The 26,866-nt window shown below is 46.5% G+C and overlaps 1 protein-coding gene and 1 long non-coding RNA gene across 7 annotated transcripts in view; one reads left to right on the top strand and one right to left on the bottom strand.

Annotated features, from left to right (window-relative positions):
• Nucleotides 1-519: 519 nt before the first annotated feature.
• On the bottom strand, nt 520-1,780 carry LOC140386813 (uncharacterized). Its single transcript, XR_011933679.1, has 2 exons — nt 1,624-1,780; nt 520-968 (listed from the first exon to the last, which is right to left on the bottom strand). It is a non-coding gene; the product is annotated as an uncharacterized lncRNA (long non-coding RNA).
• The window catches only part of rilp (Rab interacting lysosomal protein), a 74,466-nt gene continuing 48,881 nt past the window's right edge, over nt 1,282-26,866 (top strand). For 3 of the 6 annotated variants that reach the window (XM_072469521.1, XM_072469520.1, XM_072469523.1), the window contains exons 1-3: nt 1,283-1,776; nt 17,781-17,904; nt 24,483-24,604. In XM_072469521.1, coding sequence (XP_072325622.1) covers nt 1,501-1,776; nt 17,781-17,904; nt 24,483-24,604 — 522 coding nt within the window. In that variant the 5' untranslated portion in view covers nt 1,283-1,500. Of the gene's footprint in view, nt 1,777-17,780; nt 17,905-24,482; nt 24,605-26,866 lie in introns of all 6 variants that reach the window. The other 3 variants (XM_072469519.1, XM_072469525.1, XM_072469522.1) reach the window with 2 other exon arrangements.

Genomic DNA, 26,866 nt, shown 5'->3' on the forward strand with positions numbered 1-26,866 from the left:
AGTTTAGAAGAATGAGAGGTGATCTTATTTGAGACATGTGAGATGTTGATTCGATACAAGGAGGCTGTTTCCACATGTGGGAGAGATGAGAACAAGGGTGATATTGTTTAAGAGTAAGATGTCTATCGTTCAAAATGAAGATGGGGAGAATTTTCTTTCTCTCCGATGTCAGGAAAAATCATGATAATATGGAAATCAGGGAAACCCAGTAAATTGGAATGTTTTCTATATTTTTTAACTATTTAAAAATGGAAGCTGTTCTAATGGCAGGGACAGTTTGGCTAGGTTAATGGAAGTAGTGCTTTTGATATGTTGGTGAGCCTAACAACACTGCAAACAGATGTTTACATAAGGCAAACTGGCAACAGTGAGGAACATATCAGTAAGGGTTTGAGTAAGAGGTTCAAAGGAGGAGACAAGGTGTGAATTTTGCAGTTACACTCTAGAAGATGGACTCATGAAATGAAGGTGATTAAGTTTGCTTTCTGAAGAGGTTAGTTCAGATAAATGCAATTCTAGTTGACTTTATTTGTTTTATTCTTTAATAAACATTAATTTTATTTGAAATCATCACAAAAACATCTGGGACAACATTCCATGGTTTCCAAATCTTTCCTCACACTGTTATCAAATCGCAGGATATAGTTGAGGGCGGGTGATTCAAATTTCCCTTCTGGGATTTGGAATACTCTGGAGTTTACCATCAGCTGCATAACACAGAGGCTCCTTAGTCTGTGGAATTATTTCCCCCAGAAAGTAGTGCAGGCTGGGTCATGGAATTTATTCAAGGCAGAGTCAGATAGATTTTGAACAGAGTCAAGGGCACAACTGAGACCACAACCAGATCAGACATGATTGTATTGCCAAGGGCTCGATGACCCACTCCTGCTTCTAACGTTCCGATGGAAACTCTGCATTCCATGAACCGTCCTGCCAATCCAAGCATCCTCTTCTCTCCCATCGCCAACCTTCAAAACAAATAAGTCAATAAACAATTGAAGGAAATCATTCTTTTCAAATTCCCCTGTGATTTTGTTTCCCCTCCTGGGATTGCTCCCAACGATGCAATGAAAATTAATCTTCAATCCCGGGAGACTCCAGGGCATCGGTGGAGGGTTTGGCAGCTCTGTAACACAGCAAACAGGTACAAGTTCCCAGTCCGGGAAGCGACCGCACCAGTTGCAGGGAGAGCCCCGGGGCACCAGCACAGGCCGGTGATTGGACCAGATGACCCGACACGTGATTATTTGAGGTGCACGTGACAATCAGACCCAGAGCCCATAAAGGAAACAGCAGCGCCAGTATTGGTTGAGTGACTGGCTGGCTGCAGTGGGAAAACATCGTCCCTGCGAGCCGTTCTTCCTAATGGGGGTCTAGCTGTGCACACTGATCCTTCCATCCACTGACATAACACCTACCCCAGCTCTCCGGGCCACGTTCCATCCCTGGGTCACGTCCCGTTCGCCCGTCTAATCACCCACCCCGACACCGACCTCCACCATGGACACGGAAAGCTGCCTCGCCTCTTGCCTGGACAAAGCCGCCACCAACCTCGGGGTGAACGACGTGTACGAGATCGCCAAGCTGATCGGCGCCGAGCTGGAGAAGCTGATTGACACTCACGGCAAGAAGGTGGTGGAAGGCTTGATCCCCCAAATCGTCCGCGTCTTGGAGATGCTGGAAAGTTTCGTGACCAGGAACGGGAACACCGAGCAGGAGTTGATCCGAGCCTTCGTGATGTTACAGGACGGAGAGAAAAGCACGGGCCAGTACAAGGTTCGTGCCCGCCCCCAGTGACAGTGCTTCAGACTGTTTTTTTAAATTTGACACTCGTACGTACAGCAGATATTCCTAGACACCCTCATCTGATTTCTGTAAACTGCATCCCAGTTGTGTGATCATGGGTACAAAGTGGTTTTGGGTGCATCGCAATGCAGATGTGGCAGTTTCACTAAGAGACTGTTGGTTACATTATAAGTTTTTCGTACTGTTTTATATGAGTTGTAGGGGAATGCTGTTCCTCTATTACAAGGGGAACTGAATTACTTAGACGAGCATTGCAGATTGTGTTTACTCAGCCATTGAATTCAGAAGGAGGCTATTCAGCCCATCCAGTCTGCACCGACCCTCTGAAAGAGCACCCGACACAGCTCCGTAACCCCACCTAACTTTTTGGACACTAAGGGACCATTTAGCATGGGAAATCTACCTAACCGGCACATTTTCAGACTGTGGGAGGAAACCGGAGCACCCGGAGGAAAGCTAAGCAGACACGGGGAGAACGTGCAGACTCCACACAGGCGGTCACCCGAGGTTAAAATCACACCTGGGTCCATGGCCCTGTGAGACAGCAGTGCTAGCCACTGTGCCACCGTGTCATCCCATCATCCGGTTACAGCTCAGAAAAGGGACATAGAGCCCAACTACTCTATGCTGGTTTAAATTCTCCCCGTGAATTTGTTCCAATCCGTCTTTATCTAACTATAACCTATTCCGTTCTCCTTCCCACCCCACCCCCCATGTGATTATGTAGCTTACTCTTAAATGCAACAATGCAATCCAGTTCACCAGCTGTATGTTTATAATAAATTGAAAATCGGGAGACTAGCAGCAACCCGAATAGCAGCCTGCTGTCACCTATCCTATAATCTGGAATGTATGGCTAGAGATTCCTGGAAGCCATTTGGATTTGTATCAGCTGACCAAACCAATCCTGGTCACCCTTTAAACCTACACGGCCTAACTTTGGTGCCACACTTTCTTTGGTCAGTTGATATTTGGTGCAAACTAAAATTGTGTAAAGCTGCAGCAGTAGAATTTCTTTTTGTCTAATATGTGTTCGCTATCCCTGGTGGGGCATCATACTTACCAGAGTACTTGGGCGCAGGTTGGCAAGAGCTAAGATTTACCAGTTGCCAAGTGTGAGCAGTGTTGCTGCTGGAATCTAACTATCTGAAGCTGCTTGTCCAACAATGACCATACTATCCATAACAGCTTTGACTTGAGTTGGAGAGCAGGATTATCAAAAGCAGTGGAATGAAGCTCATCTCCCAGTGACCGATTAGTCTCAAAGTGGATGGGCTCTGGAGTACTGTGGGGGTAGTTAATGCAGCTTCCAGTCTCTGCACCCACAATAATTGGTTCCCTATACTAAACTTTCTCTTCTGAGCTCAGCACAATGTAGCGATGGGGATTTATCCGATTGATCTCCAGGCATCAGTGTTTTCGTTTGTGGCTGCACAACAGCTCTCCCTGGGCAGACCTTGTTTCCAGCAACTTCCTTCTTTAACCTAACTTCTTTCTGAATGCATCTGCAATCTCCAGGTTCTCAATTAGTACCTGCAGTACTTTTCTCCCAACTGCACACTCCATGTTTTAGACTGATAGAGCAAGCAGTCAAAATGTTTCTTGCCTCACTTGGATAGATTTTGTAGACTCATTTTTGGTGTCTTGGGATATGGGGAGCGGATGGGGAAGTGGTTTTGAGGGAGAAGATCAGCCATGATTGTACTGAATGGCGGAGCAGCCTCGATGGGTCATTCGGTCTACTCCTGCACCTCTTTCTTATGTTCTTGTAGGTCACATCTTTTGAGCCACTCGCCCTACCCCTGCCTCCACAGATAGGTTCATAGTTGTAGCAGATAGCACATTATCAAGAGCTCTTGTAGAATGTTACATATCATTCAGTGACCGCTTCACACCCCCATGAACTGGGTCTGCTGACCTCTGCTATGAGCAGTGCCTGTTTCCCTTTGTTTTTCATCCCCGCTAAGACCATTAACACCTCCCACTTGATGCTAATCTGTTCAATTATAGCACAGTCCCCCTCCCTGCTTTCTACACCTACACCGTCCTTCTCTACAGTGCAATGATGATCAGCTAATGGTGAAACATCACAAACTCTTTATCCTTTCCCCAGCAGTCCATTTCCTTCATCTCCATCAAATCCCTACAGTTCAGAAGGAGGCCATTCGGCCCACTGAATCTGCACCATTCTCCAAAAGTGCACCTTACCTAGGCCTCCCCCCCCCCCCCCCCCCCAATCCCTGCAACCCCATCTAACCTACAAACCTCTTTTCTGAAAGTACAAGGAAACGGCTCTTTGATTTGGATTGTGCCCCAGTTACTAATTTAACAGCATTACAGCAAGGGGGATTGAAAGCATGGTTTATTATGAATAAACAACTGGAAATGCCAAAATATAAGTTCTAGCTGGTCTATTCTTGTTCCTATTTCTTATGTTTTGTAGATCACTCCTTTTAGGAGTCATTCACCCCCACCGCTGCCTCGCAGGTTCATAGTTGTAGGAGATAGCACATCACTAATCGAAATCTAAATCCCCTTTCTTCAGGTGCTCATAAGATTGCTTCACACCCCTCCCATGAATAGGCCCCACTGAGCCTCTGATACAGCTGGGGTGGGGTAAGCAGAGTGTGTCTACTGGGAGGTCAAAAACCACTCAGGAAAAACTATTACTTTCTGAAACGATATCAACATGGAGCCCCTTCTTGAGCCTCTTTCTTTCATAAATTCTATCCGGAGAAGCACGTTAATGGCTTGATTTTAACACCATGTGATATCATGGTAATTAATCTACTTATTCCTGGAAGTTTCCTGTGAATGTTTTTTGTAGGGGGAAGGCAGATTATTTTACACGTGAGAAAGATCAGTGGTCTAAAAATGCACACACAACTGTTGGTGCTTATCTACAGTGACTGTGTAATACGGGCTGCTAATGCAAATGACATGTATCCCCTATTCTCAGACACAGCTTAATGTGCCTCGTCTGTGTGCTGAATAAGAGGCTCTCTGTTTATATCTTTTCAGAAAGTGTTAGTTTTTTCTGAGTGGTTTGTGACTTTCCAGTATACTCAACCAGTGGAAACAACCACTGTGTCTACCACATCTAAGCCCCTTCAGAATCTTGTATGTTCAATGCAGTCACCCCCCATTCTTCTAAACTCCATAGAATGTAGACCCAATTTACTCAGCCCCTTGAAGGATAACCCTCTCATCCCAGGGACCAACTGTACTGCCTCCAAGGCAAGTATATCCTTCCTTAAGTATGGAGACGCAAACTGCGCACAGTAATCCAAATATGGTTTATAACAACAAGCCATCCGTGTTGTACTCACCCCTGTGAACTCGACACTCTCCTCATTTTTATTAATGTGCGATATAATTACCTGCATTCACATTAAACTGTGAGAGCAGCTCTTATGTGAGCAGGCAAAGAGAGAATGGCTTTGAAGCATTGCTAAGACAGGGTTGAGACTGGGGTCTATCATATGTTATGAATTGTACAACGGTAAGAATAAGATTCTGATTTTATTTGTAGGATATGAGGAAGGGGCTAGTCCTGAAGTTAGCATTGTATCATTCTACCATTATATTCATTCACAATATAAATATAAGTATGATTATCTGACCTGAAACAATTTTGTCCACCGCTAGACTGTGCCCATTCAGGGGCTCCATCTGTAGGGAGTGTAGTGAGTTCTCTGAGACATAAGGAATTGTGACTCTGGAGCTCCTCTAAATCTTATGCTGAGTTTTGAGTTTCCTGTCGGTAGCACATGGGGTGTGATGTTAATATCACTGAACACTTCCTGATAAAAATGTGTTTAGCAAACTTGCAGAGGGGCCTGGTTAGATTTCAAATTAGGATGCACTGTCTACAGGTTAACATTTTAATGGAGGAAAACTTGGGCCACATTTTAAATGTCATTTTATTATTAATGAATGGTTACTGGAGCCATAATTTAATATCCATTTAAATAGATCTGAATGGTTACTGTGGCAAATGTTATCCTAATTGGCTTAATGCTTTTCTCCACTTCTTTTCACGTTTGTACGTACGCTGAAAGTTTCAGTGCGCATCGAGGGAAGTTTATGCACAAACTCTAAACTTGCTGGAAGCCCAGTGCAGCATTTCTATACACGATGACAAAGTTCACTAACCATGTGTTGACACATTCATGCATTCACTGGTTTATGGAACCAGTCACCGTACTACTCTCCTGTTACTGATGGTTATTTATAGCTCATGGCCCTGGCAGACCAGTGTTTATTTTGAATGTTGCAATCCCTTTCTTTTTGCATGTTTTCCATCTCCATAGGGTCGATATTTCCACTTGTGGTTTGAACGTTCTCCTCATCAAGTCACTGTTTCCTTTCTTTTTAATGTTCTGTTGCAAGTCTCTTTCCTGGCCAATCATGAGTGGGAGGGTTTTTTACTGCCACAGTGCTGGTTAGAAAGCGAGTGGTTACAGCGCCCATTGTACTTAGTCCGACAACTGATCCAGTATTCTGATCCCACAAATTCAGCTGAGTAGTGCCTTGACTCTGGCTCAATTCAACATTTTTGCGTAGGTCTATCAGAAGTCCAAAGTTTCTGAATGTGCAGCAGCAGACTTGGCAGTTCCATCTTGTTTTGTATTCTATGCTACAGAGATGGTTTGCCAAGTTTGTACAAGTTTATAGCTGAATTAAGTGTACACTTAAATTTCACATGGAGGATTTTGGTTATAAGACAACATATAGAGCAATGGAGATTGTATATTTATGCTTTGCCCTATGTCGGTTAGGAAGAGCGCATGCTGCTCAGGTATGGTTTTAAAACTAGAAGTGATCTTTTTAAGATGTTCGGACAATTGAGTTGTGAATAGTATTTATAGAATGTCTTTTACAACTTTGTGATGTCCCAAAGCACTTTACAGAATTTTTGTTTAAAGTGTCGTCAGTCCTGTAATATAGGAAAATAACTCCGCATTTGATTCCTTCAGTGAAGGTTTACCAGAGTGATTCCAGGGATGGTGGGACTGTCATATGAGGAGAGATTGATTAGGTTTCGAATTGTTCTCGCTGGAGTTCAGACGAATGAGGTGGAATCTCGGAGAGACTTATAAAATTCGAACAGAACTAGACAGGGTAGATGCAGGGACGATGTTCCCAATGGTGGGTGTGTCCAGAACCAGGGGTCACAGTCTGAGGATTCGGGGTAAACCATTTCAGACAGAGATGAGGAGACATGTCTTCACCCAAAGAGTGGTGAGCCTGTGGAATTCATTATCACAGGAAGTAGTTGTTGCTAAAATATTGAATATATTCAAGAGGCGGCTAGATATAGCACTTGGGGAGAATGGGATCAAAGGCTATGGGGAGAAAGCAGGATTAGGCTATTGAGTTGGTGATCAGCCATGATCGGGATAATTGCTGGAGCAGGCTCGAAGAGCCAAAAGGCCTCCTCCTGCTCCTATCTTCTATGTATCTATGTATATATGTATTCTGAAGATGATTCAGTTGCAGGGAGCATGGCAAAGTGAATAATTTGCTGAATGAGTGCTTGTATATGTTTTAAAGTTTCCACTGTTTGAGGCCAGGAGCTGGGCCATGTTTAAGAATCGTACACCGCATTGGCGAACCTGTTTGAATTTGCATACTCTTATTTGATTTTGCAGTCCGATGAGTTAAATCTAGCTGTCAGTTCAGTCTTTCTGAGTCTTGTTTGTTTCTGTTTGTTTGTTCCACTTTCTTCCCAATACTCTTAATTGGCGGTCTCCAAAGAGCCTAAGGCAAGCTGTGAGCCAGAGGTTTTCTTTGGCACATAGTATCAAGGTTCTTCTTGGATCTCAGACTATAGCGTAAACAATGAACCCATTTCCTATGGGACATGCACTGGAAATAGTACGACCTGCCTAGTGAGCTGTCCAGACTTCTTGAAACAGCAGAAAATGCAAAGCTGGTCGAACACGTAGCTCAAGTTTAAAAAAAAAAAAACTCTTCAGATTTATTGTTTAAAAAGTAAAATCACACCGAAGCAAAATCTGAACCAGCAAAAAACACAAAATGAATACAGTATCTCAGCCTTTCCAAAACAGAATGAAGTATGAACTAATATGTTCTCCCCAGTTACGTATGACCAAAGTCACCATTGAAAAATGCAATGTGTCTACCAAACCTCCCTAAAATTCTAGTTCTAAGTCACCACCTGTATCATAGCACAACTAAATTGAAACCTGAAAAATAAATGGATTAGGTTGATGATATACCTCTTCTTTGATGTTCAGGTTAGCATAAAGAAAGATGTACTTTCAATCTTTAGTCTGCCTATGGGAAATAATTCTGAGAGGATGGTAGAACTTCAAATGTGTTGAACGTTGCCAGACAAAGGACGAGCAAGTTCCCGATCCAGTGCCTGAACTATGTCACTTTCGCAAAGCTTTTAAAATGTACATAGGTTGATTGGGCAGGAGGCTAGTTCTGTGCCCAATTAGAGGCATCTAGCACCTCCAGAAGGTGAGAGCCGCCTGTCTGAAGCTAATAGTAAAGGCATGCAGCAGCCTTGTTGGGTGCTGTTGCAGCTGCCTTGCAGCAACAGGACCAGGAGGATAAAGACACCATAAAGTGGCCATGGACATGAGCTGGACCACAGCATTGACCTGGCTCTAGTTGCCCCCTCGCATTTAACTTTCTTAAAAAAATAGGATGGAAATGAACTTTCGCTTGCCCCATAGTGACCACAACAACTGTGTACCAACTTGCACAAAATGTTTAGCTGTGTGTGCGTGTGCGTGCATTCCTGTTCTGCCTGGCGATCTGAAATCTAGCCCAAGAGTTTCCTGGGCAATCTGCACATTTCACTGATTTTCTTTTGAGAAATGGAAGGTGGGAGGATTTTAAATTAAATTGTTCCATGACAGAGGCGTATAATACTTTCCCAGCGGCTCCCTCCAGTTAAGACTAAATATTCCCAACAGAACTGGTTTCTCTTTCTGTATTCCGAGCCAAGGACAGGCTACAAAATGACACATTGTATTTTGGAACTGAAAAATGATGGGTCCAAAGATCTACCGCAGCAAGCACCTTCGGGGCAATCACCTGTAGCATTCTCAACCCTTTCCTCTCCATTGCCATTAGTGGGACAGCATTTACGTCCCCTGTTTTTGAATATTTGACTTTTTCCAGTAATTCTGATTAGCACTGTGTCCACCACTTGATTTAGTGGATTCAGCAGACTGCATTTTCAGCTCTAGGGGCTGGATTTAAATCCAGTCTAACAAAAGCGTTACTCCCCAAGAAGGTATATCTCTTTTTAATATCCTTTTCAACCTTTGATCAGATAGATAATTGGCTGTTCCTTTGACCTTTAAACCCTTTTTCTGTCCTTTCGTTCTTGTGAGATTTGAAGTTTTGTTTTGGTGTTTCTTTTAATGAAATCAGGCTTTGCTTTCACAATTGGTGCTATATTTTGTGCTGCTTGGAGTGATAGAGTTTCACAACACTGAAAAGAGACCCTTTGTGTCTGAATCGGCCATTGGGCACCTATCTATTCTAATCCTGTTTTCCAGCACGCGGCCCATAGTCTTGGGAGCTATGGCATTTCATTTTTAAAATAAATTTAGAGTACCCAATTACTTTTTTCCAATTGAGGGGCAATTTAGCATGGCCAATCCACCTTCCCTGCACATCTTTGTGTTGTTGGGCGGAACCCCACGCAGACACCGAGAGGATGTGCAAATTCTACACGGACAGTGACCAGGGGCCAGGATTGAACCTGGGTCCTCGGCGCCATAGGCAGCAGTGCTAACCACCGTGCTGCCCGAGTGTGCTATGATCTTTCAAGTGCTCATCTAAATGCTTCTTTACTGTTGTGAGAGTTCCCGTCTCTACCACTCTTTCAGGCAGTGAGTTTCAGATTGCCACCACCCTCCGGGTGAAAAGCTTTTACTCAAATCTCCTCCAAATATCCTGCTCCTTGCCTTAAATCTGCACCCCCTGATTATTGACCCATCTAGTAAAGGGAAAAGCTTCTTCCTATCTACCCTATTTACGTCCTTCATAACTTTCCAAACCTCAATCAGGTTACTCTCCCCTCAGTTTTCTCTGCTCTAAGGAAAACAACCCCAGCCTATCCAGCCTCTCTCCACAGCTGAAACACTTCAGCCCAGACAATGTCCTGATGAATCTTCCCTCTTTCGTCCAATCCCATCCTTCCTGTGTGGTGACCCGAACTACACACAGACTGTGGCCGAACGATTGTTTTATGCAGTTCTATCGTTGCCTCCCTGCTCTTATATTCTAAACCTTAACTAAAAAAGGCAAATATCCCATATGCCTTCTTAACCACATCATCTACCTGTCCTTCGGCCTTCAGGGAACTTTGGATGTGCACCCCAAGGTCCTCTGTACCTCCTTGCATCCTGCAGTTCATGGTGTATTCCCTTGCCCTGTTAATACTTCCAAAATGCATCACCTCACACTTTTCCGGGTCAAATTCCATTTACCACTGTTCTGTTCATCTGACCAGCCCATCTATATCATCCTGTAATCTAAGACTTTCTCCCCAGCTATTCAGCACACCATCGATTTTCATGTCAATTGTGACCTTGTTGATCAAATTTCCCACATTCAGGTCTAGGTCAAACAGCAAGGGACTCCGCACCGATGACTGTGGTATGCCACAGGACACACGGGCTTCCAGTCACACACAACCTTCGACCGAACACCCCTGCCTCCTGCCACTAAGCCAATTTTGGATCCAATTTGCCAAATTGCTCTGGATCACCATGAGCTCCCTCTTACCTTCTTGTCTGGTCTTCCATGTGAGAGCCTTACCGAAGTCCTTGTAGACTAGGTCAACTGTGCTGCCCTCATCAACACACCTAGTCACTTCCTTGAAAAATTCGATTCAAACCAACCCAATGGTTCAATGCAGCTGCTGCTTTAGTTGTCAGAGTCCGTGACCAGCAAACTCGTGCATCAGACGCAGGAGCAATTTATGGAATGCTACCAATCGGGTTGCAAAGTCATCAGTGAAAGTGCATGTTGTGGAGCTTTTGTCTTGGAAACTCCCTGAGCTGTTCCCAGGCAACAGCCCCCCCCCCCCCCCCCCCCCCCCCGCCACCCCAACCAGTTCAGCAGTGCATTTCGCAGACGTGTTAAAACCAGCTGTCGGAGCCCATGTTTTTCTTTCAGGCAAGGCAAAATGATTTTTCCCTAACTCTTGTCTCGCTCTTTCTTTCCTTTTTCTGTCTTTCTTTCGCTGCCCCCTCGATTTTTTTAAGGTGGGGAGCAGACATAGCTCCAAAGTGTGACGTTATAGGAAATGTTCAGAATACAAACGGTTAATGTCATATCGTAATTAACCACGAGATGGAACTAGATGCAGAACTATATAAAGCACTGACTCAGATTTCTGGGAGAAGGCTGGAGAGGAGAGCTTAGGAGCAGTGAGAGAGATCAGAGTATAGTTATAGATAGAGAGAGTAGAGACTAGTGCTAGTTAAGTGTAGATTGTAGATTATTTGATTATTGTTTACAATAGGAGTAAGTGGTCGAGCTTTAATAAGTAGTGTAAATAAAAGTTAGCTTTGTTAATGAACTTAGCTTTTGTGGTCTTTGTGAACACTACAACGTCTATCCTGATAAAAAGAATCATAAAGAGAATCACACAAAGGAAAATCTGTCCCCTTTATCTCCAGTATTCGTTTTGAAGTAAATCCAATCTGACTCTTGTTTCGCCACCACCCATTGGAAGTGCCTTGTCTGGGTACTCATTGATTTTCTTCATTACAATATTTTATTGTGGAAGTTCCAGTTATGCTGATTTTTTTGCCTGGTGGATATGATGGTTATCAATTTGACATTGAAAATATCACTACCAATGGCATGTGTGGGTAGTATTTGACAGTTGCTGCACTGGCTTCAGTCAGTTCAACTTCCTGATTTAACTAAATCAGTGTTTTCCCCCTTTCTCGTTTGGCTTTTTATTTAAAAAAAAAAATAATAATTTAGAATACCCAGTTCTTTTCTTTTTCCAATTTAAGGGGCAATTTAGAATGGCCAATCCACCTACCCTGCACATTTGCGGGTTGTGGGGGTGAGACCCGCGCAGATACGGGGAGAATGTGCAAACTCCACACGGACAGTGACCCAGGACCATCTTCGAACCTGGGTCTTCGGCGCCATGAGGCAGAAGTGCTCGCCACTGTGCCGCCCTCGTTTGTCCTTTTTAATGTGAAACTTGCTTTAGACCTCTGAAGGAAATTAACTGAATTGAAGATTCTTTGAAAAAATTCTAGTTTTATTCTGCTTTTCACGGAATGCATCAATTTCAAACTTTTTTTTTAATAAATATTTTATTGAAAATTTTTGGTCAACCAACACACAGTACATTGTGCATCCTTTACACAATATTATAACAACACAAATAACAATGACCTATTTTATAAACAACAAAAAATGAATAAATAATAAATAACAAAAATGAATACTAACCCTAATTGGCAACTGCCTTATCACAAGTAACACTCTCCAAAAATATAATTTAACAGTCCAATATATAATTATCTGTCACAACAACCTATACATATTATACAGTATATATTAACAACCCTGAGAGTCCTTCTGGTTCCTCCTCTTCTTCTCTTTCCCCCCCCCCCGATCCTGGGCTGCTGCTGCTGCCTTCTTTTTTCCATTCCATCTATCTTTCTGCGAGGTATTCGACGAACGGTTGCCACCGCCTGGTGAACCCTTGAGCCGACCCCCTTAGAACGAACTTAATCCGCTCTAGCTTTATAAACCCTGCCATGTCATTTATCCAGGTCTCCACCCCCGGGGGCTTGGCTTCTTTCCACATTAACAATATCCTGCGCCGGGCTACTAGGGACGCAAAGGCCAAAACATCGGCCTCTCTCGCCTCCTGCACTCCTGGCTCTTGTGCAACCCCAAATATAGCCAACCCCCAGCTTGGTTCGACCCGGACCCCCACTACTTTTGAAAGCACCTTTGTCACCCCCATCCAGAACCCCTGTAGTGCCGGGCATGACCAAAACATATGGGTATGATTCGCTGGGCTTCTCGAGCACCTCGCACACCTATCCTCCACCCCAAAAAATTTACTGAGCCGTGCTCCAGTCATATGCGCCCTGTGTAATACCTTAAACTGAATCAGGCTTAGCCTGGCACACGAGGAGGACGAGTTTACCCTGCTTACGGCATCTGCCCACAGCCCCTCCTCGATCTCCTCCCCCAGCTCTTCTTCCCATTTCCCTGTTAGTTCATCTACCATAGTCTCCCCTTCGTCCCTCATTTCCCTATATATATCTGACACCTTACCATCCCCCACCCATGTCTTTGAGATCACTCTGTCCTGCACCTCTTGTGTCGGGAGCTGCGGGAATTCCCTCACCTGTTGCCTCGCAAAAGCCCTCAGTTGCATATACCTGAATGCATTCCCTTGGGGCAACCCATATTTCTTGGTCAATGCTCCCAGACTCGCGAACTTCCCATCCACAAACCGATCTTTCAGTTGCGTTATTCCTGCTCTTTGCCACATTCCATATCCCCCAACCATTCCCCCCGGGGCAAACCTATGGTTGTTTCTTATCGGGGACCCCCCCCAAGGCTCCAGTCTTTCCCCTATGCCGTCTCCACTGTCCCCAAATCTTCAGTGTAGCCACCACCACCGGGCTTGTGGTGTAGTTCCTCGGTGAGAACGGCAATGGGGCTGTCACCATAGCCTGTAGGCTAGTCCCCCTACAGGACGCCCTCTCTAATCTCTTCCACGCCGCTCCCTCCTCCTCTCCCATCCACTTACTCACCATTGAAATATTAGCGGCCCAATAATAATCACTTAGGCTCAGTAGTGCCAGCCCCCCCCTATCCCTGCTACGCTGTAAGAATCCCTTCCTCACTCTCGGGGTCTTCCCGGCCCACACAAAACCCATGATGCTCTTTTCAATCCTTTTTTAAAAAAGCCTTCGTGATCACCACCGGGAGGCACTGAAACACAAAGAGGAACCTCGGGAGGACCACCATCTTAACTGCCTGCACCCTCCCTGCCAGTGACAGGGATACCATATCCCATCTCTTGAAATCCTCCTCCATTTATTCCACCAACCGCGTTAAATTTAACCGATGCAATGTGCCCCAATTCTTGGCTATCTGGATCCCCAGGTAACGAAAGTCCCTTGTTACCTTCCTCAACGGTAGGTCCTCTATTTCTCTACTCTGCTCCCCTGGATGCACCACAAACAACTCACTTTTCCCCATGTTCAATTTATACCCTGAAAAATCCCCAAACTCCCCAAGTATCCGCATTATTTCTGGCATCCCCTCCGCCGAGTCTGCCACGTATAGTAGCAAATCGTCCGCATACAAAGATACCCGGTGCTCTTCTCCTCCTCTAAGTACTCCCCTCCACTTCTTGGAACCCCTCAACGCTATCGCCAGGGGCTCAATCGCCAGTGCAAACAATAATGGGGACAGAGGGCATCCCTGCCTTGTCCCTCTATGGAGCCGAAAATATGCAGATCCCCGTCCATTCGTGACCACGCTCGCCATCGGGGGCCTATACAACATTGGTGTGCCAGCAACCTGCTCGCCTTCTCCCCATATTCGTACTGTACACCCTGTGCCTTCCTCCATTTTGCCTCTGCAGTGCCCGTAGTCAGCAAGTCAAATTCTACATGTAGCCTTTGCCTTTCCCTGTACAGTCCCTCCTCCGGTGCTTCCGCATATTGTCTGTTCACCCTCAAAAGTTCTTGCAGCAACCGCTCCCGTTCCTTACTCTCCTGCTTCCCTTTATGTGCCCTTATTGATATCAGCTCCCCTCTAACCACCGCCTTCAATGCCTCCCAGACCACTCCCACCTGGACCTCCCCATTATCATTGAGTTCCAAGTACTTTTCAATGCACCCCCTCACCCTTAGACACACCCCCTCATCTGCCATTAGTCCCATGTCCATTCTCCAGGGTGGGCGCCCTCCTGTTTCCTCCCCTATCTCCAAGTCCACCCAGTGTGGAGCGTGATCCGAAATGGCTATAGCTGTATACTCCGTTCCCCTCACCTTCGGGATCAACGCCCTTCCCAGCACAAAAAAGTCTATTCGCGAGTAGACTTGATGGACATAGGAGAAAAACGAGAACTCCTTACTCCTAGGTCTGCTAAATCTCCAAGGGTCTACACCTCCCATCTGCTCCATAAAATCTTTAAGTACCTTGGCTGCTGCCGGCCTCCTTCCAGTCCTGGACTTCGACCTATCCAGCCCTGGTTCCAACACCGTATTAAAATCTCCCCCATTATCAGCTTTCCCATCTCTAGGTCTGGAATGCGTCCTAGCATCCGCCTCATAAAATTGGCATCATCCCAGTTCGGGGCATATACGTTTACCAAAACCACCGTCTCCCCCTGTAGTTTGCCACTCACCATCACGTATCTGCCCCCGTTATCCGCCACTATAGTCTTTGCCTCGAACATTACCCGCTTCCCCACTAATATAGCCACCCCCCTGTTTTTCGCATCTAGCCCCGAATGGAACACCTGCCCCACCCATCCTTTGCGTAGCCTAACCTGGTCTATCAGTTTCAGGTGCGTTTCCTGTAACATAACCACATCTGCCTTAAGTTTCTTAAGGTGTGCGAGTACCCGTGCCCTCTTTATCGGCCCGTTCAGCCCTCTCACGTTCCACGTGATCAGCCGGGTTGGGGGGCTTCCTACCCCCCCCCCTTGTCGATTAGCCATCCCCTTTTTCCAGCTCCTCACCCGGTTCCCACGCAGCTGTATCTCCCCCAGGCGGTGCCCCCCCCGCCCATCCCCTCCCATACCAGCTCCCCCCTCTCCCCAGCAGCAGCAACCCAGTAATCCCCCCCCCCCCCCCCCCCCCCCCGCTAGATCCCCCGCTAGCGTTCAATTTCAAACTTTAGTAAGCACTGCTGCCTCACGGCGCCGAGGACCCGGGTTAGATCACTGTCCGTGTGGAGTTGACACATTTTCCCCGTGTCTGCATGGGTCTCACCCCCACAATCCAAAGATGTGCAGAGTTAGGTGGATTGGCAACGCTACATTGCCCCTTCATTGTGGTGGAAAAAAGTGAATTGGGTATTTTAAATTTATTGAAAAAAACGTGGCGCCAAGAAGCTTTCCATTTTACACCATCCACCTCTTTGCATTCCTGTGGACCATTAGAATCCACAGGATGGCAGAGCATGTTGCAAGAATAGTTAGCAAAACATTTGGGATGTAGGGCTTCATAAATGAAGGTATGGAGTACAAATGCAGGGGAGTTGTGCTTTCAAACGTTCTGGTTAGTTCAGCAGTTCTGGCCACTGTACTTTAGGAAGGATGTGGAGGTCTTTGAGAGGGGGCAGAGGGGATTTGCCAGACTGGTTCCAGGGATGGGGGATTTTAACCACAATGTTTGATTGGAAAAGCTAGGGTTATTTTCCATGGATCAAAGGAAGTTGAAGGGAAATCTGATAAGTGTGCAATATTATAACAATTCTAAATTGGGTAGACAAAAAAATGTTCCCATTCGCTGGTGGAACAAGGAGTAGGGGGATACAGATTAAATTTTGGGCAGGAAATACATGGGCAAATGAGAGAGAATTTTTTCAATTCAGCAAGCGGTAACAATTGGAAACTTGGTGCCTATGAGGGTGGTGGCAGCAGAGGCAATTAATGATTTCAAAAGGAAATTGAGGGCACTTGAGGGAAATAAACCTGCAGGTCTGTGGGTATAGAGTGGGAAATGGGACTGACTGGTTTGCTGTACAGAGAGCTGGCATAGACTCAATGGGTGAAGGGCCTCCTTCTGTTTGCTGGACTCTGGCAAAAGTCCAGAGTAGTGTGTTATATGCCAGAAAGTCAGGTGGTTAAGGGTAGAACTGGAGCCAATCTTTACACTTTTATAAACTTTATTTACAGCGATACACATTAAAAGCATACACTTCCTAATCCAACAACCATGGTTTCAGTATTTTCCATTTATAGGAACAGCGGTGAATCCACAGTTAGTGCACAGCACCTGAATACAATTACTATATATGAAGGAAGTGCAGGCTAATTAAGTCTAGACCACATTGTGAATGCTCTGTCCATTGTCATGACCATCATTATATTCCAGTCGAGAGTGTGAATCCTTTATATAGCAGGAGGGTTTTGTTACACCGGAACAGGCCGTTTAGCCCTATCCGTTTATGCTGCTCATACGTATCCTCCTACCCTGCTTCATGTAACTTTGAGTATATACTTGTATTCCTTTCTCCTTTAGGTGCTTATCTAGCTTCACCTTAAATACATTTCTTCTTCACCTCTTATAGGCTCTTAACCCCATACTTGTTGAGGGTAGAGTGGGAACCCACACCAACATTCTCCAGATACGAGAATCACACTGAATGGCAATAATAATGGGTAGAATTGGAGTCTGAGCACCTGGCCCTACTCACTGGGGCTGCTTAGAGTGGGGTTTGAATCCTGGTCCTTCAGGATTCACATTGGGAATGTTGCCACAAGGCCAGAGGCTCGTGCACGATAATTGTGCCAGTGATAAACCCAGACTGGCCTTTGAGTGACTGACCGATGTGCTTCAGCCTTGTGCCCAGTTGAAATTGGATTGTGATTTTTACAGATCTTGTCCATGGGCAGTGCTGGCACATCAACATTTATTTTATTGTTGCCCTTTTCTTGAACTGTCGCGGTCCTTGTAGTGAAGACGCTCCCGTAATATTGGGTTGGGAATCCAAAGACGTTGAGATATCAAAATGAACAGTGGTATACGCTCACATCAGATAATGTGTGATTGGGAGAAGAGGGACGTCAACGTTAAGGTGTTCCCTCAAGATTGCACTCGAAAGCCAGCAAAGAGGAGATTTTTATCTGGGAGTGGCTTTCGTTGTTGCAAGTCCCAGGATTGAGTTTAATCTACTGCTCTCTGTCTCCCAACATGCGATTTCTATCATGCAGCATGTACATTTCACTTACCTGTTGTGTATTTCAGGATCTGGAGCATAAAAAAAACCTGTGGCACAAACCAATCCAGGAATTGCAGAAGCAGATTTCACAGCTGACCGATGAAAACCAGCATCTTGTTAACCAGTTGGTTGAAATTCAGTCCCAGGAAGGTAAATCCAATTTCTGTTCACATTACTTGTAGTTCACACTACCTCCCGCTGGTGTTGCTTTCTATCCTATTTATCAGTAACAGACATGCATAGCACCTTGTGTTTGTAAGGGATTTTCTAGAATATGAAAGCATACGTTTAAGGCGATTAAAAGGCTATTCGATCATTTAAAGCACATTTTGAAAACTCCCAGGCTGTACGATCTGATTCCATATGTTGCAGTGCCAGACCAGACTCTCATATGTTAGGAAACTGGATGAAACTGACAAAAGGATACTTTGCTCCAGGAGTAAATCCACTGACCAGTGGAGATCTTTTACATTGGAACAAACTTTATTGTTAACACAGGATTAACCACATTAACATCACAGAAAAATAGCTCTACAATTAAACGTTAAACAGTTCTTTAAAACAAAACAGGGAAACACTAACCACAAACTTATGCCTTCTCTATTTCTAATCACAGAGGCACAGTGGTTAGCACTGCTACATCACAGCACCAGGAACCCAGGTTCAATTCCAGCCTTGGGTGACTGTGTAGAGATTGTACATTTCTTCCCATGTCTGTGTGGATTTCCTCTGGGTGCTCCGGTTTCCTCCCACAGTCCAAAGATATGCAGGTTAAGTGGATTGGCCATGCTACAATTGCCGCTTAGTGTCCAAAATGTGCAAGTTAGGTAGGATTACAGGGATAGGGCGGGAGAGTGGGCCTGGGTAGGGTGCTGTTTCAGAGGGTCAGTGCAGACTCTATGGGCCAAATGACTGGTGGTGATTTAACCGGAGGATCACCACACCTCCGGCAAAGGGCAAAGTTGAGAAGGTGGGTGATGCGACCATCAATTCACTCGAGACAAGAGTAAAGGTAAACCGTGGCTTTAATCAACTTGGAACAGTGCCTGCCTGCGACTGAGACAATACTGTGCGCCGCCTACAGGTCGACTGCTTTTTATACCCCCCCCCCTCAAGGGTAGGAGCCATGGGCGGAGACCATACATGTTCCCCTATGGATGATGCCATACAATGGCCCATAGGTGGAGCCCACAAGGGCAACAACATAGCATAGATGCAAATACAAAGGCAAAGCATGGTACTGATACAGTGGTGGATTATTGGTATAATACATTCACCACAGCGGGGCTTTATGAATAACCTCAGCTGGTACAGAAATTGAACCCGTGCTGTTGGCATTGTTCTGCATCACGCACCAGCTGTCCAGCCAACATGTATGGCTTTTTTGAAGCCTAATGACCAGAATTGTGTAAAGTGAGACCTGAACAGTGCTTTACAAAGCCTCTAAATATGTACTGCTGTGTTCTGGCTATGTAATGTATAATTTATTTGTTTTTTTTAAATTAGGTTCTCCACTTTTTTTCATCTGATGTTGATTGTACAGTCAGGCGGGCAAGTTACTCCCAGACTCCTGACTGTACAGCTTGAACCGAAAAAGAATGATTCAGGGTTGAGTTTTTAAAATTTTGTTTCTTCACTTTATTTTTGGTGACTTGCTCGTCTCGAAGACTTCAGTTCAGAGACCCTGCATTTGGCAAATCTGAACACATTTAAAAAATATATATATTTTATTCAAATTTTTTCGGCCAAACAAAACCGTACAAAGGTTTTTCCCTTTTTACAACAATAAAACAATATAAATAACAGTGACTGTTTTTTAACAAATAGATAAATAATATATAAACTAAATGGCAACTGCCATAACAAAAATAATAGCTCTCCCAAATAATAAAATCAAACAATCCAATATACATAACCAAGTACAAATATCTATACAAAAACACCCCTGAGGACCCACCCTTCCTTCCACATAAGCAATATCCTTCGCCGGGCTACTAGGGACGCAAAGGCCAAAACATCAGCCTCTCTCGCCTCCTGCACTCCCGGCTCTTCTGTAACCCCAAATATAGCCACCCCCCAGCTTGGCTCGACCTGGACCCCCACCACCTTCGAAAGCACATTCGCCACCCCCACCCAGAACCCCTGCAGTGCCGGGCATGACCAAAACATGTGGGTGTGGTTTGCTGGGCTCCTCGAGCATCTCCCACACCTATCCTCTACCCTGAGTTCTCCTCTCCACTTCCTGGAGCCCATCAGTGCTATGGCCAGGGGCTCAATTGCCAATGCAAACAGTAATGGAGACAGGGGACACCCCTGCCTCGTCCCTCTATAAAGACGGAAGTAGTCCGACCTCTGCCTGTTCGTGACCACACTTGCCACCAGGGCCCTATATAGCAGCTGTACCCATCCAATAAACCCTTCTCCAAAGCCAAATCTCCTCAACACTTCCCACAGATAATCCCACTCCACTCTGTCGAATGCTTTCTCGGCGTCCATCGCCACCACTATCTCCGCCTCCCCCTCTGGTGGGGGCATCATCATCACCCCTAGCAGCCTCCGTATGTTCGTGTTCAGCTGTCTCCCCTTAACAAACCCAGTTTGATCCTCATGGACCACCCCTGGGACACAATCCTCTATCCTCGCCGCCATCACCTTGGCCAGGAGCTTAGCATCTACGTTCAAAAGGGAAATGGGCCTGTAGGACCCACACTGCAGCGGGTCTTTTTCCTTCTTCAAAAGTAGCGATATCATCGCCTCTGACATAGTCGGGGGCAACTTCCCCCTTTCCCTGGCCTCATTAAAGGTCCTCGTCAAAAGCGGGGCCAGTAGGTCCATATATTTCCTATAAAATTCCACCGGGAACCCATCCGGTCCCGGGGCCTTCCCCGCCTGCATGCTCCCAATCCCCTTTACCACCTCCTCCATCTCAATCTGTGCTCCCAGTCCCGCCCTCTCCTGCTCCTCCACCTTCGGGAATTCCAGCTGATCCAGGAAACACATCATTCCCTCCTTCCCTTCCGGGGGCTGAGCCTTATATAACCTCTCATAGAATGCCTTGAACACACCGTTCACTCTCTCTGCTCCCCGTTCCATCTCTCCCTCCTCATCTCTCACCCCACCTATCTCCCTCGCCGCTCCCCTCTTCCTCAATTGGTGGGCCAGTAGCCCACTCGCCTTCTCTCCATACTCATACTGTACACCCTGTGCCCTCCTCCACTGTGCCTCTGCCTTACCCGTGGTCAGCAGGTCAAATTCCACATGTAACCTTTGTCTTTCCCTGTACAGTCCTTCCTCCGGTGCCTCTGCATATTGCCTGTCCACCCTCGGATGTTCTCTCAACAATCGCTCCCTTTCTTTACCCTCTTGCTTCCCTTTATGTGCCCTTATGGATATCAGTTCCCCTCTAACCACTGCCTTCAATGCCTCCCAGACCACTCCCACCTGAACCTCTCCGTTGTCATTAAGCTCCAAGAACCTTTCGATACACCCCCTCACCCTTAGACATACCCCCTCATCCGCCAATAAGCCCATATCCATTCTCCAGAGTGGGTCCTGTTCTTTTTCCTCTCCTACCTCTAGGTCTACCCAATGTGGAGCGTGGTCCGAAATGGCTATGGCCGTATACTCCGTCCCTGCCACCTTCGGAATCAGTGCCCTTCCCAAGACAAAAAAGTCTATCCGTGAATATACCTTGTGAACATGGGAGAAAAATGAGAACTCCTTACTCCTAGGCCTAATAAGTCTCCAGGGGTCTACTCCTCCCATCTGCTCCATGAAGTCCTTGAGCACCCTGGCCGCTGCCGGCCTCCTCCCGGTCCTGGACCTCGACCGGTCCAGCCCTGGATCAAGCACCGTATTGAAGTCTCCCCCCGTTACCAACTTTCCTGCCTCCAGGTCCGGGATACGCCCCAACATACGCCTCATAAAATTTGCATCACCCCAGTTCGGGGCGTATACGTTCACTAGAACCACCGCCTCCCCTTGCAATCTGCCACTCACCATCACATATCTACCCCCACTATCCGCCACTATGGTCTTTGCCTCAAACAGTACCCGTTTCCCCACTAAGCTAGCCAACCCCCTATTCTTCGCATCTAAACCCGAATGAAACACCTGCCCCACCCATCCTTTACGTAGTCTGACCTGGTCTATCAGTTTCAAGTGTGTCTCCTGCAACATAACCACATCTGCCTTTAATTTTTTTAGGTGTGCGAGTACCCGTGCCCTTTTAATCGGCCCGTTCAGCCCTCTCACGTTCCACATGATCAGCCGGGTTGGGGGGCTCTTTACCCCCCCCTCCCTTGTCGACTAGCCATCCCCTTTTTTAACCCAGCTCCTCACCCGGTTCCCACGTACATGTGTATCCCACCGACGGTGCCCCCCCCGTCTCGACCACCCCGTCCCATAACAGCTCCCCTTCTCCTTAGCAGCAGCAATCCAGTTAACTTCCCCCCCCCCCCCCCCCCCCCGCTAGATCCCCCTCGAGCGTAGTTGCACCCCCCATGTTGCTCCCAGAAGTCAGCGAACTATGGCTGACCTTGGCTTCCCCCTTTTCCCTCGGCCCCTCACTGTGCGAGGCCCCCTCCTTCCTGCGTCCCTGTTCCCACCACAATTACCACAACGCGGGAGCAAAGCCCGCGTTTCCCACTCGGCCCTGCCCCTAATGGCGCATTTCCCTTCTCCTTCCCCTTTCCTTCCCACCGGCGCCCACAGTTCCTCATGCTCCCCCCCCCCCCCCCCCCCCCAACGAGGGGAAGAGAGAAAAGTTACAGGGTCGAAGAATTAACAAATTGAAAAATCATCCCTCCCCCCCCCCCCCCCCCCCCCCCCCTTCCCCTTCCTCGCCCCACATAGTCACCCCACCACTTTATCCCCGAAGCTCTTTCCCTCGCCAGACTATTCCAGCTTCTCGTCCACAATGAATGTCCACGCCTCTTCTGCCGTCTCAAAGTAGTGGTGCTTCCCTTGATGTGTGACCCACAGTCTCGCCGGTTGCAACATTCCAAATTGAACCTTCTTTTTGTGAAGCACCGCCTTAGCCCTCCTTCTCGCCACCTCCGCACTCCAATCCTGGTATACGTGGATCACCGCGTTCTCCCACCTACAGCTCCGAGTTTTCTTCGCCCATCTGAGGACTGTCTCTCTGTCGTTGTAGCGGAGAAACCTCACCACTATAGCTCGAGGTATTTCTCCAGCCTTTGGTCTTCGCGCCAGAACTCGATAGGCTCCCTCCACCTCCAAGGGGCCCGTCGGGTCCTCCGATCCCATTAGCGAGTGAAGCATCGTGCTTACATATGCCCCGGCGTCCGCCCCCTCTGCGCCTTCGGGAAGACCCAGGACTCTTAAATTCTTCCTCCTCAAATTATTCTCCAGTGCTTCCAACCTCTCCACACACCTTTTGTGCTGTGCCTCGTGCGTCTCTGTCTTCACCACCAGGCCCTGTATTTCATCTTCGTTTTCAGCAGTCTTTGCCTTCATGACCCGAAGCTCCAGCTCCTGGGTCCTCTGCTCCTCCTTTAGCCCTTCAATTCCTGTAATATCGGGGCCAGTACCTCCTTCTTCAACTCCTTCTTCAGCTCTTCCACACAGCGCCGCAGGAACTCTTGTTGCTCCGGGCCCCATAACAAACGGCCACCTTCCGACGCCATCTTGCTTCGAGCTTCCCTTCCTTGCTGCTGCTCCAGAGGATCTTCTGCAATCCGGCCGCTATCCTCTCCTTTTTCCATGTGTATCCGGGGGGATTCCCTTCTAGTTTACCGCACAGTGATTTTGGCCGTTTAAATTGCCGTTGGGGCTCCTATCAAGAGCCCAAAAGTCCGTTCCAACGGGAGGTGCCGAAACGTGCGACTCAGCTGGTCATTGCCGCACCCGGAAGTCCAAATCTGAACACATTTTTGAGCATCAGTGTGTTGTTGCACTGCCCGAGAATGTGTGACCCATCATTATCGTTAGGAGAATTCATCCAATTGTAACACAATTTGGGCATGAAAATTCACAGCTTTATCCATCCCCGAGATAGAATTTTCCCCCTATCAACCGACTAAAAGATAGTGCTTTCACTGATGGGGTCAGTGCTGTGTCAGTACTGTTTCTCTTTTGTTTTGTGTGTCAGGAAGTGTCCTTGAGCAGTGAAGGCAGTCATGCCTCCTCCTCCCAATCCTGTTCTAATTACCTTGCTTCGATAATGATGTCTGCCGATTGCCAGAAATTGGCCAGAAGAGTCCAATTGTGAATGCCGATGGAGGCTGGAATTCAAACTCTGATCTCCCAGCTTTAGAGTCGAAAGCAATAACATTGTGGCCACTATGTCACTGATAACACATTCCTGTGTCAAATGTTGTTACACAGTAGAGGGCAGATAGGCACAGAGCAGGGCTGTTGAATTGGAGCTTGTAACTATGGCAGGATACTTCACTGTGGTGTCACAATCTCCAGTTGAATTTAACAGCGCCTGAAGAAATACATTTGTTCAGACATGGCTTGCCTTCACACGGTTGCAGTTGAGGAGGCAAATTTAAATGTTGCAAATTGTGAGTAATATTGTTATTATCTCTGCCTCCTATCGTATCTGTATGTATCCTGCCAGGGCTTGACTGGGATTAGATCTGACCTGTGTGTTCTAGGATTTCAACCATAGTTTTACAGGATCTTATTTGGAGTAAATTCATCAGAACTTTGTACTGTTTTGGTGAAAGGACAGATTTTGCTGACGGCCTTTCTTTTATCAGACAACTTATCCAAGAAGGAACGGGAAGTAATGCTAAAGCTGAAAGAGGTCGTTGACCAACAAAGAGATGAAATCCGAGCCAAAGGTCATGAGATCTATTGTAAGAACGAAGACGTTGATGCAGTAAGTGACCCAAAGTCTTGTGTTGGGACTCATTTTATTTTTGTTAGCTTCTGTTTCAGTTCACCCAGAGTGAGGAATTGGAAAGTAGAAGTTAAAACTGATCTGCTGATGAAGCACTTAAAAGTGCAATCCTGCTACAATTTAATAACCAGATTTTAAATTAGTTTCTGAATCATTTGTCACATTTTAAAAGGGCTCCTCAGTTTTATTCAACAGCAACGGAAACAACTTGCATTTATATAGCACATTTAATGTAGAAAAAAGACGTGAGGGAAAACTAGACCCTGAGCCCAATAAGAAAAGATTTGAGCAGTTGTGTGTTGATCCTTTATTTCATCCTGCTGCTCATTTCAGGTTTGTTTTTCCTTGGGCTGCGTTATTTGCGCTATGACCCTGGAAGTTCCTGATTGTGTTTTCATTTACGAGAAAGGCACAGTGGTTAGTACTGCTGCCCCACAACACCAGAGACCGGGTTCAATTCCGGCCTTGGGGGTGACTTGTGCAGTTTGCACTTTCTCCCTGTGTCTGCGTAGGTTTTCTCCGGGTGCTCCAGTTTCATCCCACATTCCAAAGAAGTGCGGGTTAGGTGGTTTGGCCATGCTAAATTGATAAAGATTATGTAGGTTAGGTTGGGTTGCAGGAGAATGGGCTGAGGTCGGGTGCTCTTTCAGAGGGTCGGTGTAGACTCGATGGGTCGAATGGCCTCCTTCTGCACTGTAGGAATTCTAATTCAAAATAAAAGAGCTGAGATAAAATGTAAAATCCTCGTTTGTTTGTGCCGGTCGGAGTGAGGTGGGGCTCAGCTTGCAGTGGTGCAGTTCCTGCTGAGCGGGCACTCTCATTGGCTGTGCTGTGTGCACCTGGATGATGGCTGCCATCGAAGATGTTCTCTTGGCTGAGGATCTCTGCTCTGCGGTGCAAGTCGTTCGAGCTCACTTTGAATTATCACGGCGTACTTTGAGAAGAGCGGTGAAGGCGCATGAGAAGGGTCTTGCACTCAGAGTACTGCCCCTGGTTGGGGGCTGCCTTTGTGTCATCGAAATCCTGCTGCATGATGCGCCTTCTATCCCGACTGGATCAGGCGATCGGGGATCGTCCGGGTGGAGTGTGCCCCTGAGCCTGGTCCCTAGCGAGAGGTGGGAGACAAATTCCTGATTTGCGTTTGAAAATTGGCTGCCATTCTTTGGCAATCTGGGTGCATCAGATTCAATGGAGCACAACGTATCCTGTCTTCGAGACCAGGAGTCGATAGGGCCCACCGATCACTGTTCCTACATCGTCCTATTCTCGATGCTTGTCATCAGGGGTTGGAAATAGCTGATTGGGTAGAATCATGTCCTGTAGCCAGGGCCAAGGCTGTGGAATGCCTTGGCGTTGGAGCGATGGCATGGTGGAAGTGATGATGTCTTGTGCTTTGATCATTGGAATCCTTGAGAGATCCTGAAGAGTGCTTGTTGATCCTGTTTTATCCTTTGCATTCTCACGCAACATGGAAGATGTCTTTATTCTGCAATATACCCTTCAGTTCTTCTACATTCATGAACATAATCTCTGTTTATTGTGTTGTTGATTTTGTTGCTGTCTTTTTTTTCTGTAGGGAAGTACGAAATGTGAGCGTGATGGCCTGTGTCGTTGATTATCCTGTTCTAGCAAAATCATATTGAGTCAATTATGGGAAATGTGATTTGTGCACAGTTTTACAGCTTCTGATTATTGTGTTTTATGGTTGGGGGAGGAGAGTTTTTTTAAATCCCCCCCTATCTTGTTTATGAATGGAACCAGGATGGGGTGAAGGATGGGTGGATGAACCTGGTAGTGTTAGTTCAGTCTTCACCGAGGTTGAGGATAGCCCCCCAGTTAGAGCTAATTTGTTTGGGGGTTTTCTTTTGGATTTGTTCAAATGTTCTTTGAATTTAAGAATCTGTAAAGGCAGAGGTGTATCCTGGGGAGGACTGTGTTCCTTCTGATTCCTGCTGAGGTTGAGTTTTTCTTTCCTCCGCTTGGGCCTCTCTCTTTACTCCTCTCCTGAGCTCTCGGAACACAGTGGTTAGTTTTGGGGCATGCTGTGGTGGGACTGATTATTGTTGTTGAGGAGGGAGAATTCCCTTGTGCCGGAGTGCCCAGTTGTTGGGTGCCTTGATGGTTCTTCTTAGGCTAGGGCCCTCGCCGCCGCTTATGGCTGGAGCTGGAGTAATTACTCTCTGATGCATGATCAATTACTATTAAAACGAGATAGTAACATAACTGAAGGCTTTAATAGAC

Source organism: Scyliorhinus torazame, chromosome 12 (assembly GCF_047496885.1).
Source record: "Scyliorhinus torazame isolate Kashiwa2021f chromosome 12, sScyTor2.1, whole genome shotgun sequence".
Lineage (NCBI taxonomy): Eukaryota > Metazoa > Chordata > Chondrichthyes > Carcharhiniformes > Scyliorhinidae > Scyliorhinus > Scyliorhinus torazame.